The following is a 15,975-nucleotide window of genomic DNA, read 5'->3' on the forward strand; positions in this document are numbered from 1 at the left end:
AAGATAGAAGGCAGTATCAAGATTAATATGAAGGGAACAGTTCGGAAGGTGGGAGACCTAACCAACATCGGTTCAACAGGATATACTTTCCAAAGTTTGATGGGGAAAATCCTACAAATTGGCTATACAAAGCTACTCAGTATTTTGATTTCAATCAAATCCAAGGTATGGACAGAATTCCCATTGCTTCTTTTCATATGGAGGGTGAAGCCCTTATTTAGTTTTGGGAGGCTGAATTTAGTGGGCTAATCAATACATGGGATACTTTTGCTAAAGCTTGTTTAGTAAGATTTGGACCGACTGCCTATGATGACCCAATGGAGTCCCCAACCCGATTGAGACAAACTCATTATGTGGTTGCTTATAAGGCCCAGTTTGAAGCCTTGTCCAATAGATTAAAGGGCTTAACTGAACCCTACAAACTTAGTTGTTTTTTGAGTAGTCTTAAGGATGATATAAGGCTGCCAGTTCGAATGTTGGCTTCTACAAGTCTTGGGCAAGCTTTTGGCTTAGCTACGATACAAGAAGAGTATGTGTTGAGTTCTAGAAAAGCAATCAGGTTCTTCTGGTTTTTCAGTCTATGGCAAATAGACAACCTATGGCTAGTCCAGTAATTTTGGTGACCAGAATTTGGGTCCTAAGAGGGATGATAATTTAAACCCTTTTGTCAAAAAAGTTTCCCCTACTTTGCCGATTCATAGGATATCTCCTGCCCGTATGAGGGAAAGGTAGGCTAAAGGCCTTTGTTACTCTTGCGATGAGAAGTGGAATTCTTCTCATATTTGCAAGACTCCTAAGTTGTATCTGATGACAAGAGTGGAAATTCAACAAAGCGAGCCAGATGAGGAAGTTTTCTTCTATGGGTGGGATTAATATGGTTGAGGAACAAAATTCTGTGGAGTGTGTAGAAACTCCATAAATTTCTATTCATGCTATTTTTGGTTCTAATAGCCCTAGTACCATGCGGATTGTGGGAATTTTTCAGCAGCAAGTGGTAGTCATTTTAGTGGATTCAGGAAGTACATACAACTTCTTGGATTCGGCTATTGTTTCTTAGGTGTGTTTGCCTAAGTTGACATCTAAGGTGATTGGTGTGAAGGTTGCTAATGGTCAACTTATGTCTAGTTAAGGCACATGTCCTGCAGTGTCTATACGGGTGCAAGTGAATACTTTTTACACAGAATTTTACCTTAGGTCCTATTATTTGGGACTTCTTGAAGTTAACTATGCTCTTTAGTTGGAAGGGAGATCAGATTTTGTTGCAAGGATTGACTCCCACTGAGATTTCAATAGCGGAAGGTTCTACGTTTCTGCAGTCTTCTAATAAAGGGGTGTTGTTACAGTTGATGGGCGGCGAGGATCCTGAACCTCTAGAAACTATTAATCCCTTGTTTAAGAAGTTGTTGACTAAGTTCCAAGTGATTTTTGAAGAATCTACAGGGCTACCTCCTATGAGCACCCATGACCACATAATTTTGGTGAAGGAAAACACGAAGCCAGTGTGTGTTCGGCCCTATAGATACCCTTATTACCATAAAATGAAAATTGAAAAAATTGTACAGAACTTGTTGAAATCAGGGGTCATTCGAGCCAGTCAAAGCCCCCTTTCTTCACCCGTTTTACTGGTTATGATGGTTGATAGGAGTTGGAGAATGTGTATAGATTACAGGGCTTTGAACTAGGAAACTATAAAGGATAAATTTCCAATTCTAGTCATTGATGAGCTGCTGGATGAACTTTTTGGTGCTCGAATATTTCCGAAGTTGGATCTCAAATCGGGATACCTTCAAATTAGAGTAAAGGATGAGGACATTCCTAAAACAACATTTAGGACCCATGAGGGTCACAATGAATTTCTAGTTATGCCTTTTGGGCTAACCAATGCACCATCTACATTTCACGGCTTAATGAATGAAGTTTTCAAGCCTTTCCTCATAAAATTTGTCTTAGTTTTCTTTGATGACATATTGGTGTATAGCAAGTCAACTTAGGAACATGAGGGTCATTTGCGACAAGTGCTGAGAGTGTTGCAAACTCATCAATTGTATGCTAAGAAGTCCAAGTGCAGATTTGGGGTAGGGGTGATCGATTACTTGGGCCATTTCATTTCAGAACAGGGGGTAAGCACTGACCCTTCTAAAATTACAACAATGTCTAATTGGCCAACACCCTCAACAATTAAGTGTCTAAGGGGTTTTTTGGGACTTACCGGATATTATAGAAAATTTATCCGAGGCTATTGGGTTATTGTTGCTCCTCTAACTGCCTTACTCAGATAAAATTCTTTTAAATGGAGTGAAGATGCTACTAAGGCCTTCCAAGCACTTAAGCATGCAGTCACACACCCACCAGTTTTAAGGCTGCTAGATTTTACTAAGCCCTTTACGATTGAATGTGATGCTAGTGGGCTCGGAATAGGGGCAGTTTTGATACAAGAAGGACAACTGGTTGCTTTTATGAGTCAGGCTCTAAAAGGTAAAGCTCTTTTCTTTTCTACATATGAGAAAGAGTTATTATCCTAGTTTCAGCAGTGCAGAAGTGGAGACCATATCTCCTAGGTTGGTCTTTTATTATTAAAATTGACCAGCAATCTTTAAAGTTTCTTTTAGAGCAGAAAATGGGTAGAGTCACTTAGCAAATGTGGATGTCTAAGCTGTTGGGCTATGACTTTGTTATTGAGTATAAGAAAGGAAAGGAAAATAAGGTAGCAGATGCCTTATCATGAGCGTTTGAAGATCCGAGGTTGCAGAAACCTAATTGTTCTTTAATCTCCTTTCCTACACCTACTTGGTTATAGGAGTTGAAGCTCAGTTACTCTACAGACCCAAAGACCTAAAATCTGTTACAGCAGTTGAAAGAAGGCTCTAATGCTCCTAAGGGATTTACTCTACAGTAGGAATTAATATTGAGGAAGGGTAGAATTTATATAGTCAAGTCCTCCCCCTTTAAGGAGAAAATTCTGCATTACATTCATTCAAACCCCCAAGTTGGTCATTCGGGGTATCATAAAATAATGAAAAGAGCTAAAGCTGATTTCTATTGGCCTGGAATGAGGAAGGATATCAGAAAGTTGATTCGGGAATGTTCAGTTTGTCAAGCTTCTAAGGTTGAGAATGGCCATCCTACAAGGTTATTACAACCTTTATCCATCCCAAGTCAGAGTTGGTCTGATAATTCTATGGATTTTATAGATGGATTACCTCTCTCTCATGGTCACAGTGTGATACTAGTCGTTGTGGATCGTCTGACTAAGTGTGGTCATTTCTTCTCCCTGTCCCATCCTTACACAGCAGTGACAGTGGCCAACTTATTCTTTACTCAAGTCTTTAAACTACATGGTCTACCTCAAACTATAGTTTCTGACAGAGATGCTGTTTTTACTAGTTCCTTTTGGAAGGAACTATTTCGATTACAGGGAACTAATTTGGCCTTTAGTTCAGCTTACCATCTTTAGTCAGATGGTCAGACCGAAGCTTTAAATAAGTGTTTAGAAGGGTATCTCAAATGTTATGTGGGAATGAAGGCTACGGCTTGGACTCAATGGTTGCTTATGGAAGAATGGTGGTATAACACTAACCACCATTCTTTTACTGGGTTCACTCCATTTGAAGCTTTATATGGGTATCCTCCCCCTAGGCTGTTATCCTGTGTTTCAGGAACTACAGCCAATGCAGCAGTTGACAATCAGTTAAAGAGCAGGCAACAGATTATTCAACTATTCAAGGAAAATTTGCAAAAAGCACAGAGCAGGATGAGACTTTATGCTGACAAACTCAGAACAGAGAGGAGTTTTGAGATAGGTGACTGGGTTTACCTGCGCTTTCAACCTTACCGTTAGAAATCAGTGGCCCTGTGTAGGAATCTGAAGCTTGCACCCAGGTTCTTTGGTCCCTATCAGATCATTTAGAAAATGGGATCAGTAGCATACAAGCTTGATCTACCCCCAACATCGAAAATACATCTCATATTTCATGCCACCGGTTGATCGACATGGGGAGTTGAAACCCGAACCTGAGACCATCTTGGAGTGCCAGATGCAGAAGATTGGCCACCGACCTGCAACTGAGGTATTGGTCTAGTGGTGTGGCGCACCGAGAGAAGACAACACTTGGGAACTTTTGTACAAATTGCAAGACACACCCACACCTTTTGGGCAAGGTGTTTTAAAGGAGGGACATTTGTTATGTGCATCTCAGACAGCCTAACGGCTATGTCTGAGGGAGGAGGCAACGACTGCTAGAAGTTTGCTAGGGTTGGAGAAAAGAAACAAAGGCTTGTAGATAGATGTTTCTGGAAAAGACGTGGCATCCTCTCGTGCACTAAATGAGGAAGTGAAATACAGCTGGTGAGCAATTAACTAGGAGGTGGATTATAACTGGCGTGCATTGAAGGCTTGGATTGCAATTGGTGAAGCTACCCGGTGCGTTTTGGAGAAGGGGATATCACGCACGTTGCTGTTATACAGGAACGTGCGTGGGCCAGAAATTCAGCCTGAATTTTAGGGCTGAATTTGTTAGTTGTCTTTTCGTTTGGGCTTTAAGTAGTTTTACTGAGCCTTGTAATAATTCATTGAAAGTTTTGGCATGTTTGTTCTTTGTGACTTTGGAGACCTTGGGCCTCTCGAATTGCTCAAACCTATGTTCCTTTGATCCATTCAATATAGCTACGGCAGTTGTTCTATTCATTCATATTCATTCATCATTTCCTGATTACAATTCTATACAATCAACCATTCATATAACTCTCCTTCCATTACAGGAGAAATTACAGTAAAAGATATTAAGTTCTTTACACCCCATGGGCCACGAGGGTGGCCAAAACCCTTCATTTTTATTTTATTTTTTAGTTTTATTATTTTTAATTAATTTTTAAAGATGTGGGTGATTTGACAATTATGTGGGTGCTGACGTGTCAAAAGGGACAAGTGTCGCGTTCCTAGTGATGCTAAGTGGCAGTGACGTGGCAGACTGTTAGTTTTTAAACGAAAAACTTGACTAAGGTACTAATTTTGTCTTTTCCCAAAACGGAGGTACCATCTGTGATGCAAATTGAAACTCAAGTACCAAAAAATAAAGTTTTCAAAACTTAAGTACTAAAAACGTATTTAACCCATTATTTTTTGTTTCAATAAATATCTTTTAAATCAGAATATGTGTTAGAGAATTATGTAATGGGATGTATCTTACATCATATTAAATTTCATCATTATGCATAAGGGTTCTATGAAATCATGCTTTTGTATTTTTCATAAATTTCTTGTTCGTTTAGGATCCATCAACAGAGTTGTAACTAACGAAACAAACCAGATTTGCCTTCACGTTTTCTATTAGACAGGACAAAAGTGCTATGGTTTTTTATTTTTTATTTATTTTTTAAATTTGATTTGCACATGTTGGATTGATAGGTCATGGGTCTGTTGGACTACTTTATTATATGACAATTTGTTCAATACGTGTCTGTTGGACTACTTTATTATTGACATTCAGATTACTTGCTACTTTCTATTATCCCAAACTAATGTGCTACAAAAAAAAAAAAAAAAAAAAGAAGGCATTTCTTGACATTTATATAAATGTCAGGATAATATTTTTTATTGTGTCACATTGTCAAAAAATGTCATGAAAAAAAAAATCTTGGCATTTCACAATGTGCCAAGAATGTTAAATTTTCTTGACACATAATTTTATTGGTTAGAAAAATTGTAAAAAAAATTATGGCGTTTAAATATGTGACAAAATATTATAATTTAATGTCATATAAATTTAAATTCCTGACAGTTAGACATATGCCATAAATTTTTTTGCCAAAATCCAAATCCCGCCTAATACTAATTCTGCTTTCGCGCTTGATATGATCTAGTCAGTCAGTTTTCCACCACTAACTGGTGCACACGTACGCATTAATTTTTTTTTCCTATCTTTTTGCCCTCATCTCCCGTAAGTACGCATTATTTTTTTTTTTTTTCCTATCTTTTTCCCCTCATCTCTCTCTCTCTCTCTCTCTCTATCTTCCATACATGTTATCTTTCAGAGAATGATAAACTACTGATGATCTTTATTTAGAGTTTTCTTATTATGTGAGGTCAGCTTTAGGGTTTTCGTTTTAGAATTTTTAGAGTAAATTAAAATATGCTCTGTTCATAAGCATGTTTGAATCCCTGTTTTGATGGTTTGTAGCCTTTATGATGTTCACTCAAACTATTTTCTTTTATTCTATATGATGGTCTGTTTTGGTGCAAATAAAAGCGGCTTGGACATGGGATTCATCTATTGGGGAGGTGTTGAACTGGGCATTTCTGATGTAGGCTCGTAGCACAGATGTGTAGGAAGGGCTGCTTTGAGCGACTACTTTAGAGATTTGGTCTGGGTGGTTGGTTTGTTTTGATAGGCATTGGACAAATGTATCATAGATTGAATCTGAGTCAGCCCATGAGGTAAGGATTTTAAAAAGAAGAAGCAGAGGAATCATGATAGATACAAAAGGTTTTAAGAAGGAGGTTGATTTTCTCACTGGTATCTAACTGTTTTGGTTTGAAACAATTAATAAGAAGCAAAGCAATCCGCACATCTCATTCCACTTGTAGATTAAAACACAATTCTAGCTCAGTTTATAAAATTGTTGTATTTTCTTAATTTGAGCACGAGCTTCTCACGTACTAAGAGATACATGATAGTTTTATAGATCGTGTTTAAGAAAATTCTTCAAAAATTTATTTATGTCCTAAAAACATCATCAAAATAACATACTTGAAAGTGGGGTGGTCGCTAGCTTAGGAGGAGGATGGGGTGGGTCATGCTTAGGATTAGCCGGCGGGTTGTCGTAGTCATCGACGACCAAATTCTTTTGACTCCCTGGAAACATGCAACCACTATCATATATATATATACACAAATAAGTCTGTTGGCCGCCATTGTTATGACGATCAAAGAATAACATAGGATAATTAACATACCTAAAGGGGCTTCACGAGCAAAGCACATTACGACAGAGGTAAAGAGGAGGAAGAAGAAGCACAACCGAGCTTGAAAACCCATCTCTCTCTTTCACTCCTCCAGGACTGATGATCTCTTGCAAAAACTATCATAGAGAAGTTATATCAAGAAAAAATTAGTCCATGCAATCAAAATTCGTTAAAATATTTGACGAATTGTGTTAGGTGTCACGTTAGCGCCAATAAAATAACGATATATGTCATTCTTAACAAAAAAAAAAAAGGAAAGAAAGAAAGATATATACATTTATTAAAAATATGAATATATAAAATTAAACCAAAAAAAAAAAAAAAAGGCAAAGGGGCGGCTGTCGGTTGGAGGTGGCATGCGAGCCACCCCAACCGGATCTAGGGGTAACTGCTTGTTGGACCGCCACACTTTTCCTTTTTTTGCTTTTCTTTTTTTTTTAAAAAAAAATTTAATTTTAAAAAGAATAACTTTTTTAGTTTGTGATTTATATATTTTTTTTTTTATTAAGAATGACTCATGTAGTTGGCTTCTAGGTGTTGACGTAGTACCTATTAGAGAGTGCGGTCCAAATAATCAAAGCATATTGAAGTAAACTGTCATTCTATTCGAGAAGCCGTGGACACTTGTGTTATATCTCTTCCTCATGTTTATACTAATCTCCAGATCGCTGACGTCTTCACCAAGGCCTTGGCACGCCAGCGCCATCAGTTTCTTGTGGGCAAATTGATGCTTCTTGATCAACCAGCATCAATTTGAGAGGGAATGTTAGCATATATTTAGCCTTGATTTGTTAGCATATATTTAGCCTTGATTATAGTTGTAGATATTCTGTAACTATAGGTTAGTGATGGTTACCTTATTTGATTTTCGAGAATCGTGTAATTGCTGATATTCAGCATTGTAATTAACTGATTTATTTTCTATATAATACGAGAACCCTCACAATGAAAGGCATTCGATCCAATTGACAGGGTAGCTGCTTGTTGGGTCGCTACACTTTTCATTTTTTTCATTTTTTTTTGTTTGAATTTTTAATTTTAAAAAAGATAACGTTTTTAGTTTGTGATTTATATATTTTTTTTTTATTAAAAATGACTCATGTAGTTGGTTTCTAGGTGTTGACGTGGTACCTATTAAAGAGTGCGGTCCAAATAATTAAATCATATTGTCTTTGTCATAAAGATGTGATAGATATAAGTTTCCACGATCAAAGTCAATGGAAAAAACGTAGAGCTAATGCTCACCTAATATCAATTCCTCTTTATTTTGACAACTGACAATCAACTCTCCGTTTTTTCCAAACCAGCCAGCACGCCAAGCTTTAATTTGCTTGCCCAAAACTAGTTCATATAATTAATCATATTGAAATGTCCAGGTACAGAAATCGCCAAAGTCTAATCCCTTGCAGGCTCTTTAATTAGCTTCCTCTCTCTCCGTCTACGCAGTTTTATTGTTGAAGGCGACTTGCATATCCGAGTATTTCACAAGATTGGAAAATTGCATCCCTCGTTATTGACTTTATTGGCTCTATCCAAGCTCTCTCTCATTGGGATAAGAGCTTGAAAAAAAAATCTTATTCATCATGTGAGATTTTTCATGATCTTTTTACACTAAGCCGGAAAACCGAATTTCTTTACAGATAACTTATGTATTAAGAATTTTTCCTACCACATAATTAATGGGTCAGAAAATTGTGTTTTTTTACAAATATATTATGCATCAGAAAATCAAATTTCCTAACATATAATTTATGTGTTAAGAAATTTTTCTGTCACATAAGTTATGTGTCAAAAAAACAAACTTTCTCGACGTCAAAGCTATGACAATAGAAATAGGTAAAGAATTAAAGGTCATGAATGGTTTCTTTTTTCTTTCTTTTTCTTTTTTTTTTTTTTGAAAAATAAAAAATAAAAAATTAAGTGAACATGATTGCTTGAAAGACGCCGGAAGAAGTTAGGAAGTATTTGGGTGATTGGGAGAAAAATCCTTGGCGGCTGGGGAACTTTAGCAGCTCAAGTACTACAATATTGCTTACGGGAAGCTCACCGTGGTTCAATGCGTACGGTAATGACTTTGGTTGGGGAAGGCCCGTCGCGGTGAGAAGTGGTGCTGCGCAAAAGCTTGATGGGAAGTTGAATGTGTTACCTGGGAAGGAAGAGGGTAGCATTGATTTTGAAGCTTGCTTTCTGCCTCAGACGCTGAAAGCCACGGCAGAGGATGCAGACTGTATGGAGGCTGTGGCCACATGAACTAACTAAACTCTTCATTGTGTGTAAAAGCTGGTGGCTTTTCGTAGGGGATTATGTTTACTTTTTTCAAATAAAATATAGCTATCTTATATTATTAACCACACTAACCTAACTTATTTTTTTTTAATCATAATAAACCTATTAAATAATTTATTGGACATTAATTACAGAAGTGGTGAGTGGACCACCCCTCATATGCTTTAGCTTTCTTTTTCTTTTTCTTTTAGCATTTTTTGTATTTCATAAAATTTTAATTATGTAATCAAAATCTTATATCATTTTTGTCAAGAGATTGACAAAAAAATTAACAAGATGATGATCTAATTAAAATTTTCAAAAATCTGTAATTGTTATCAAAAAATTAATTAATAAAAACCAAAATGGTTAATTTATAATTAGAAATCAAGTTGATAACTTCATTTTTTATTTTTATTTTTTGTTCCATTTTTAAGAAGCGAATTTAGAAAAGTTTTGAATACTAGACGTATATTTTCCAGTCCTTGGACCGGACAAATTGAACCCCATCTTCACCCACTAGAGCTAGAGCTGATCATTCACCGAAAAGAGACTTGAGAGAGTTTCCTTTTTCAATTGATTTTCGGTGAGTGACTAGCCATAAAGGCTGGCGCCTTTGCTTTATTCTTCTTTCCTCGTATTCTCTCACCTTATTATGAAGCATTATTGCCTCTTTTATTTTTAGATGCGGGACAACCAGCGGGGTTGTGAAAGGTGGATTAGGTTTCTCAATAATTATTTATTTAAATTTAAAAAAATTCAAATGGACGATTATGAAAAATTATTTATAAGATTCATCTGATCAAATAAAAATTAGAGGTGAGTTTTATAAGTGATTTCTCACAATCATTTATTCGAATTCTCTCAAATTCGCACAAATAATTATAGTCGATACTATCCTAGGAAAGACTCCATATACCTCAATATATATATATTATTTAATAATTATTTTTCTTGCTTTTAAGATTTTACATTTTATTGCTAGTAATAAATTTGCCAGAAGATTTTTTTTAAAATTCAATTATATATATTTTTTCGTCTATGTTTAAAACTTTTCATAAGTCGTCAATAATTATATTTTTAGCATACATTTATAATTAAATATATTATAAATAAAAAATAAAATCATGTAACAATTTTAACCTGCATAGTAACTAATTTATATAGGCAAAATAATAAACCGGCATCCTTTAATAATTTCATACACCTAATATTAGTTTATTAATGTAAGTTTTTGTTGAAAAAAATAATAATACTATTTTATAAGTAACTCCTTTCCCTTAATGTTTTAAGAAAAGAAAAAAAGTTACTTTTTCGCATGGGAAAATGACCGAAAAAGAAAAAGTAAAAACAAAGAAAAGATCACAGCCACACCTTTTCATCTTCATCTCTTGTCAAAGATGTGAAACAGCCACACGTTTTCATCTTATTTCTGACATTTGATATACCCATTTAATGAAAAAAAAAAATAAAGAGCCATCTTTATACAGGAAAACAAAGGAAAGGCTTTACTCTTTAGAGCCAGAGTGGAGTGGAGAAGAGATTGCCGACTGTGTGCGAGAGATTGACGAATGGAGCGTAGGAGAGAGGCCGGAGGTTAGAGTTGGCTGGTGGTCAAGCGGGCGAGCTTGTAGCAGTGTCCTGCGCCTCCTAGGCTCCTACTTCTTGGCTGCCGGAGGAAATTGCAGCACATTTTAGAGAGTGATTTTGGTAATTTGCTGAGAGAGATTGTTTTGTATTATTTTTTTGTTCAAAACAAAGAAAAGTGTTATTAATTTGCTTCTTCTATTGATTTTTCTGTGCGGGAGTTACAGAGTCTCAAATGGAGAGATTGCTCTTTTTTTTTTTTTTTTACGAACTTTTTGTGTTCCTAGGCATCTGACGGTTGGTTTTTCTATATATGTGAGGGTTCTTTAATCTATCAAAGGAAAAGATAAATCACTGTATTTATTTTTCTTTGGCAAAATCTTGTGTTCCTGGGCTTACGGTTGACTTATCCATGGGATTTAGAGTTAATGCATTTTATTTTTGGGGGCCTTTTTCCACCGGAGGCCTTAAGCGACTGGAAGAGCCGGCCCTGATTATATTAGTGTACGTTGTTAAATGTTAAGTACCCAGGTCTGGTCTGCGTAGCAGCGTAGAGATAGCAAAGATGACAAACATTCGCTTCGTATCCACGAGTACCGTCCGGCCAGCGAGTCCCAGCGAGTCAACCCCAAGGATTGAGCTGACTCCATTGGATCTTCAATTCCTCTTAGCTGATCACATCCAAAAGGGCCTCCTCTTCCTCAAACCCACACCCTCACAAGAAGAAAAACTAAAACCCACTCTCATTGATCACCTAAAGATCTCTCTGTCCCGCACATTGGACATTTTCTATCCTCTCGCCGGCCGCCTTGTCATGGTTGAAAACGACGATGAGACCGCCTCGTTCTTTGTTGACTGCAAAAACATTGGAGCCCAGTTTGTCCATGCAGTGGCAGATGGCGTCGCCTTGTCCGATATCCTTCAGCCCCTCTACGTTCCAGATGTTGTCAACTCCTTCTTTTTGATGAATAGGGTGTCGAACTACGAAGGTGTTTCCAAGCCATTGCTAGCAGTGCAAGTGACTGAGCTCGTTGACGGTATCTTCATCGGTTGCAGTTTAAACCACAGCGTTGCGGATGGCACCTCCTTCTGGCGTTTCTTCAATACTTGGTCTGGGATCTCTAGGGGTTCTGATCCCACATCACTTGGTCTGGGTCCTCCAATCACCCGATCGAGTTTTCTTGATGGTATTATCGATCTCCCCATTCGATTTCCTTTCCATGAGCGCAATGACATTCAGGAGAAATCCATTGCTCCACCTCTGAAACAAAGATTTTTTCATTTTTCAAAGGAGAAAATTCAACAACTTAAAGCAAAAGCAAATGCTGAAATGAGCACCGACAAGATATCGTCCCTTCAAGCGGTTCTGGCTTATCTTTGGCGTTCTGTGGTTCGCAGCCGCCGTCTCAATGTCGATGAAGAGGTTTGTTACTTCGTAGCTATGGGAATGAGGCAAAGATTACAACCACCATTGCCGGAAGAGTATCTAGGAAACGCAATTCAATCTGGGAATGTAACGGCCACTGCAGGTGATCTTCTTGAACACGGACTAGGCTGGGCGGCTTGGCAGATAAACAAGACGATTGCTTCTCAAACAGAAGAAGAAGGAAGGAAGTACGTGGAGGATTGGATAAAAACCCCCAAGCTTTTAACAACCAGTGCCGTGCTAATTAGTAATAAATTGTCCACAGGAAGCTCGCCGCGGTTCAATGTGTACGGTAATGACTTCGGCTGGGGAAGACCCCTCGCGGTCCGGAGTGGTGTTGGGAACAAGTTTGACGGGAAGTTAACAGTGTTTCCTGGGCCAGAAGAAGGAAGTATGGATTTTGAAGCTTGCCTCTCGCCTGAGACGCTGCTGGCAATGGCAGACGATGTAGAGTTCAACGAGGCATTGGTCTCATAAACTTCCTTGTGAACTTTCTTCCATGCATGCAAAAATTATGAAGGTGAACTTAAACTAGGAATCACTTAGTTTAAATGTCATGTGACGTAATATAACACAATACTTATTATTTTGCGTAAAGTCATCAACATTATGATTCCACTCTTGTTGTAGGTGAACACCCAATTGCGGTAAATGACGATAATCGAGCGGGAGATGACGACGAAACACAAATATGAAGGTGTGTTAAGTAACAATATTTAGTTGCACTTACTTTTTACCAATTTTTGGATTACTTTATCATTTTCCCATCCCACCTAGCCTCCTAGGTTTAGCCTTTGTAATTGTTGTTGCTAACTCGACTTATGTATATGGTTTTGTTAGTTAATATTTACTCGCCACTTTCCTATAGAATTCATTCAACTTATGATCAATAGAGCATCTTGAAGCATTTGGCAGTTAGCATCCACTAAACTGTGTCGAATATCTGATTTGTACTGTAATTCATAGATACTTAGAGATTTTGGAGGTATTTAATGAAGATATTGACTTATTGATGGATGCAAGTCCATGGCTATGATAAAAGAAGACTTATTGTCTAGCAAATGTGTATCTGGATTTAGCAAATGGCTGATTCTGTGTATTTTCCTAGGGCTTTGTTAAGTTAACTCTGATTTCATGAGGCCTCTTGGATGATTATTTTGATCATATTTTAGGTTGCATTGCAGCTGACTAACTTTCCCCTTAATAACACATAATCTAAATGTTGAAGTCTAGCTAATTAATGACTATAAGTTGACGGACATTGACGGTTGATGTTTGGTTTATACTGCTGGATACTTGGTGAAGTATCAGAGATTTTGTGTTGATGTCGGTTTTTTTCTCCTTCAGCCAAATATTTTCATATAGTAATTAGATGGTGTAATGCCTTTTCTCTGGGGGCATACATAAATAGATTGGATATTTCTTTGCCTTTGCAGGAGTTTAACTTACAAGATTTATGGTACTGTGTTAAAAAATTCTGATTTGTTGTTGGAGACAGCATAGAGTCTATGGATGACTTTTGTTGTTAATCTACACATGCATTTGGACTCTTGTGCTTAAATAATTGAGAGTAGGAGGAACACTTCTATTCGTACTTCACTAGCTAGGTTAATTTAGACATTCATGGATTGTGAAGCCGGTTTTGGGTTTTTAGACAGAATATTGACGATGGTTTTATATGTTTTTCGCTTCCAAGGATCTTGTCAAAACTGGAATATTGGATTGGATGTGTTCAATTAGAAACAATATAATCTGTTAGTCTTTGTACGTAGTATTTGTTGCAGATTTTTTTTTGTAACTGAATTGGTTTTGATTTGTTGTTTGTTAAGTTATGTACCTAGTGCTTCTTGCATCTATGTGAAGATCTCATCCCTCTCACTTCGAAATACTGTAAATAGCTTCCTTTAATTTCTAGCCAACAATTATCATGATTTTGAGAAACAAATTAAGTGGAGGGGGATGAAATAGTACTCATTCAACCCCTTAATTAATTAATTCCCTCCTCTCGATCTCAACAAGTTTGCATTTTGCTCTTATTCTAGTACGTGCATGTATAGCCATTGCCCACATGGAACTAGAAATAAATAGAAAGGAAAGCAGGGGAGCTTCTTCCTGTTTTATTAAAATTACAGTGCCTGAGTTTTCTTTCTTCTCTTTTGATAACAGATAGGTTATGCAATTTGTCTGCTGGTCTATTTCTTCACTTTTATAGTTCTCTTAGCTTCTTGGTTTAGGTATATTTTGCTTAAGTACTTGTTAATTGTTTATGAAACCTGGAAGCCCTTTTCCGTTTACTCGTTTGTTTGTTTGTGGGCTAGCTTGAAGCAATATTCATTAGATGAACTACATAGATTTAAAGATTGTTTGTTTATACTTGTTCCATCCATGCATAAGCATCAAAACCAAAATGTTCCTTAATTAGAACAGACAGACAAAAATGCTTACAATTTGTATGAGATAAAGATATTGTCCATATATATATATATATATGTTAAGTTTGATGTGCGATCCTAGTTGTAATGTTTTGACTACTAGTACTAATTTATTTGACTATTATATGGATGACCCTAACATTTTGTTCTCCTAATTGTAGGATTTAGAGCAGTTGTTGAATTTCATTGGTGCAGAACAAGGCTAATATATATATACAACAGGATGTCAAGCAGAACATGCAATATGATGTTTTGGTCTTCTTTTTTGAAATTTTTTGTAATTAATGAGTTGAAGCAATGGTACTATGAGTACATTACTTTTAGGTGTTTGCGTATTTTGAAACAATGGTACTATGAGTACATTGCTTTTAGTTGTTTGCTTATTTTGAAACAATGGTGCAATATATACCCAAAATCTGAAGACAGTATTCTGGGAAGTTCATACTAGAATTTCTGGTTCAAGAAAGTTTAAGAAGACTAGGGAGAATATTAGCATTTGTCAATTCTGGAACTTAGCAGCTTGCTCTGTGTTGTAATATTAGTTCCAGTTTGTTTCAGTTGTATGCAATTGCTGTAGTTTTTTGCTGTTATGTTGGTATTGGTGTTTGTTGTTTTGCTTTGGTGTTGTTTGCTGCTACATATATATTGCTGTTATAGCTGGTTTTGGTTGTAATGTTGATACCTTTTCACTTTGGTGATTCATAGTTGCTAATAATAATAGCTTACTTACTCATCAAAAAAAAAAAAAAAAATGGTTCAATATATATATACACGACTACATTGTTGGCAATCTAATGATGTAATATAGTATTTTGTTCATATGATTTTGTTTTCGATTAAGTTAATTTGCAGATGTTTTATGAGGTAAAAACAGATTTAAAAAATGAGGAAATTTCATATTTTATGACATTTACACAAAAAATGTCATAAAATTTAAACATCCTTTATACATTAGGCGTCACCAAATAATGACGTCTCATATATAAGCGACATAAAATTTGAACGTCATTTATACCGTTGCCGTCATAAAATAATGACGTTTACTATGTAAGTGTCGCCAAAAAAATGCGTCATTTACACAGAAACGACATTATTTGCAATTTATGACGCTTACAGAAGAAGTGTCGTTAAAAATATATTTACGAAGCTTATGAAAGAAGTGTCATAATTACTGAATAAGGGTCGTTAAAAAAAAATTCCAAACCTGTGCCCACACGACACTTAGCAAGCGTTGCTGAATAAATGATACCAATGTATTAGCTACGCTTTTTTCGTGAATAGTGACGTTTAAAAAGTGTCAGAAA

The 15,975-nt window shown here is 36.4% G+C and overlaps 2 protein-coding genes across 2 annotated transcripts in view; both read left to right on the forward strand.

Moving 5' to 3' along the window:
- LOC133862680 (protein ENHANCED PSEUDOMONAS SUSCEPTIBILITY 1-like) overlaps positions 1 to 9,211 on the forward strand; it is a 28,573-nt gene extending 19,362 nt beyond the window's left edge. Inside the window, exon 4 of the mRNA XM_062298526.1 lies at positions 8,966 to 9,211. Coding sequence (XP_062154510.1) covers positions 8,966 to 9,211 — 246 coding nt within the window. The remainder of the gene's footprint in view (positions 1 to 8,965) is intronic.
- Positions 9,212 to 10,686: 1,475 nt separating this feature from the next.
- On the forward strand, positions 10,687 to 15,261 carry LOC133863854 (uncharacterized acetyltransferase At3g50280-like). Its single transcript, XM_062299974.1, has 4 exons — positions 10,687 to 10,936; positions 11,345 to 12,759; positions 12,870 to 12,936; positions 14,833 to 15,261. Exon 2 carries the CDS (start codon positions 11,379 to 11,381, stop codon positions 12,714 to 12,716), a length of 1,338 nt encoding a protein of 445 aa, XP_062155958.1. The 5' UTR covers positions 10,687 to 10,936; positions 11,345 to 11,378; the 3' UTR covers positions 12,717 to 12,759; positions 12,870 to 12,936; positions 14,833 to 15,261.
- The last annotated feature ends 714 nt before the right edge of the window (positions 15,262 to 15,975 follow it).

The sequence above is a fragment of the Alnus glutinosa genome, chromosome 3 (genome assembly GCF_958979055.1).
Source record: "Alnus glutinosa chromosome 3, dhAlnGlut1.1, whole genome shotgun sequence".
In the NCBI taxonomy this organism is placed as follows: Eukaryota; Viridiplantae; Streptophyta; class Magnoliopsida; order Fagales; family Betulaceae; genus Alnus; species Alnus glutinosa.

Coding starts and splice junctions, on each gene's coding strand:
- LOC133863854 (XM_062299974.1), top strand. CDS start 11,379: ATGACAAACATTCGCTTCGTATCCACGAGTACCGTCCGGCCAGCGAGT.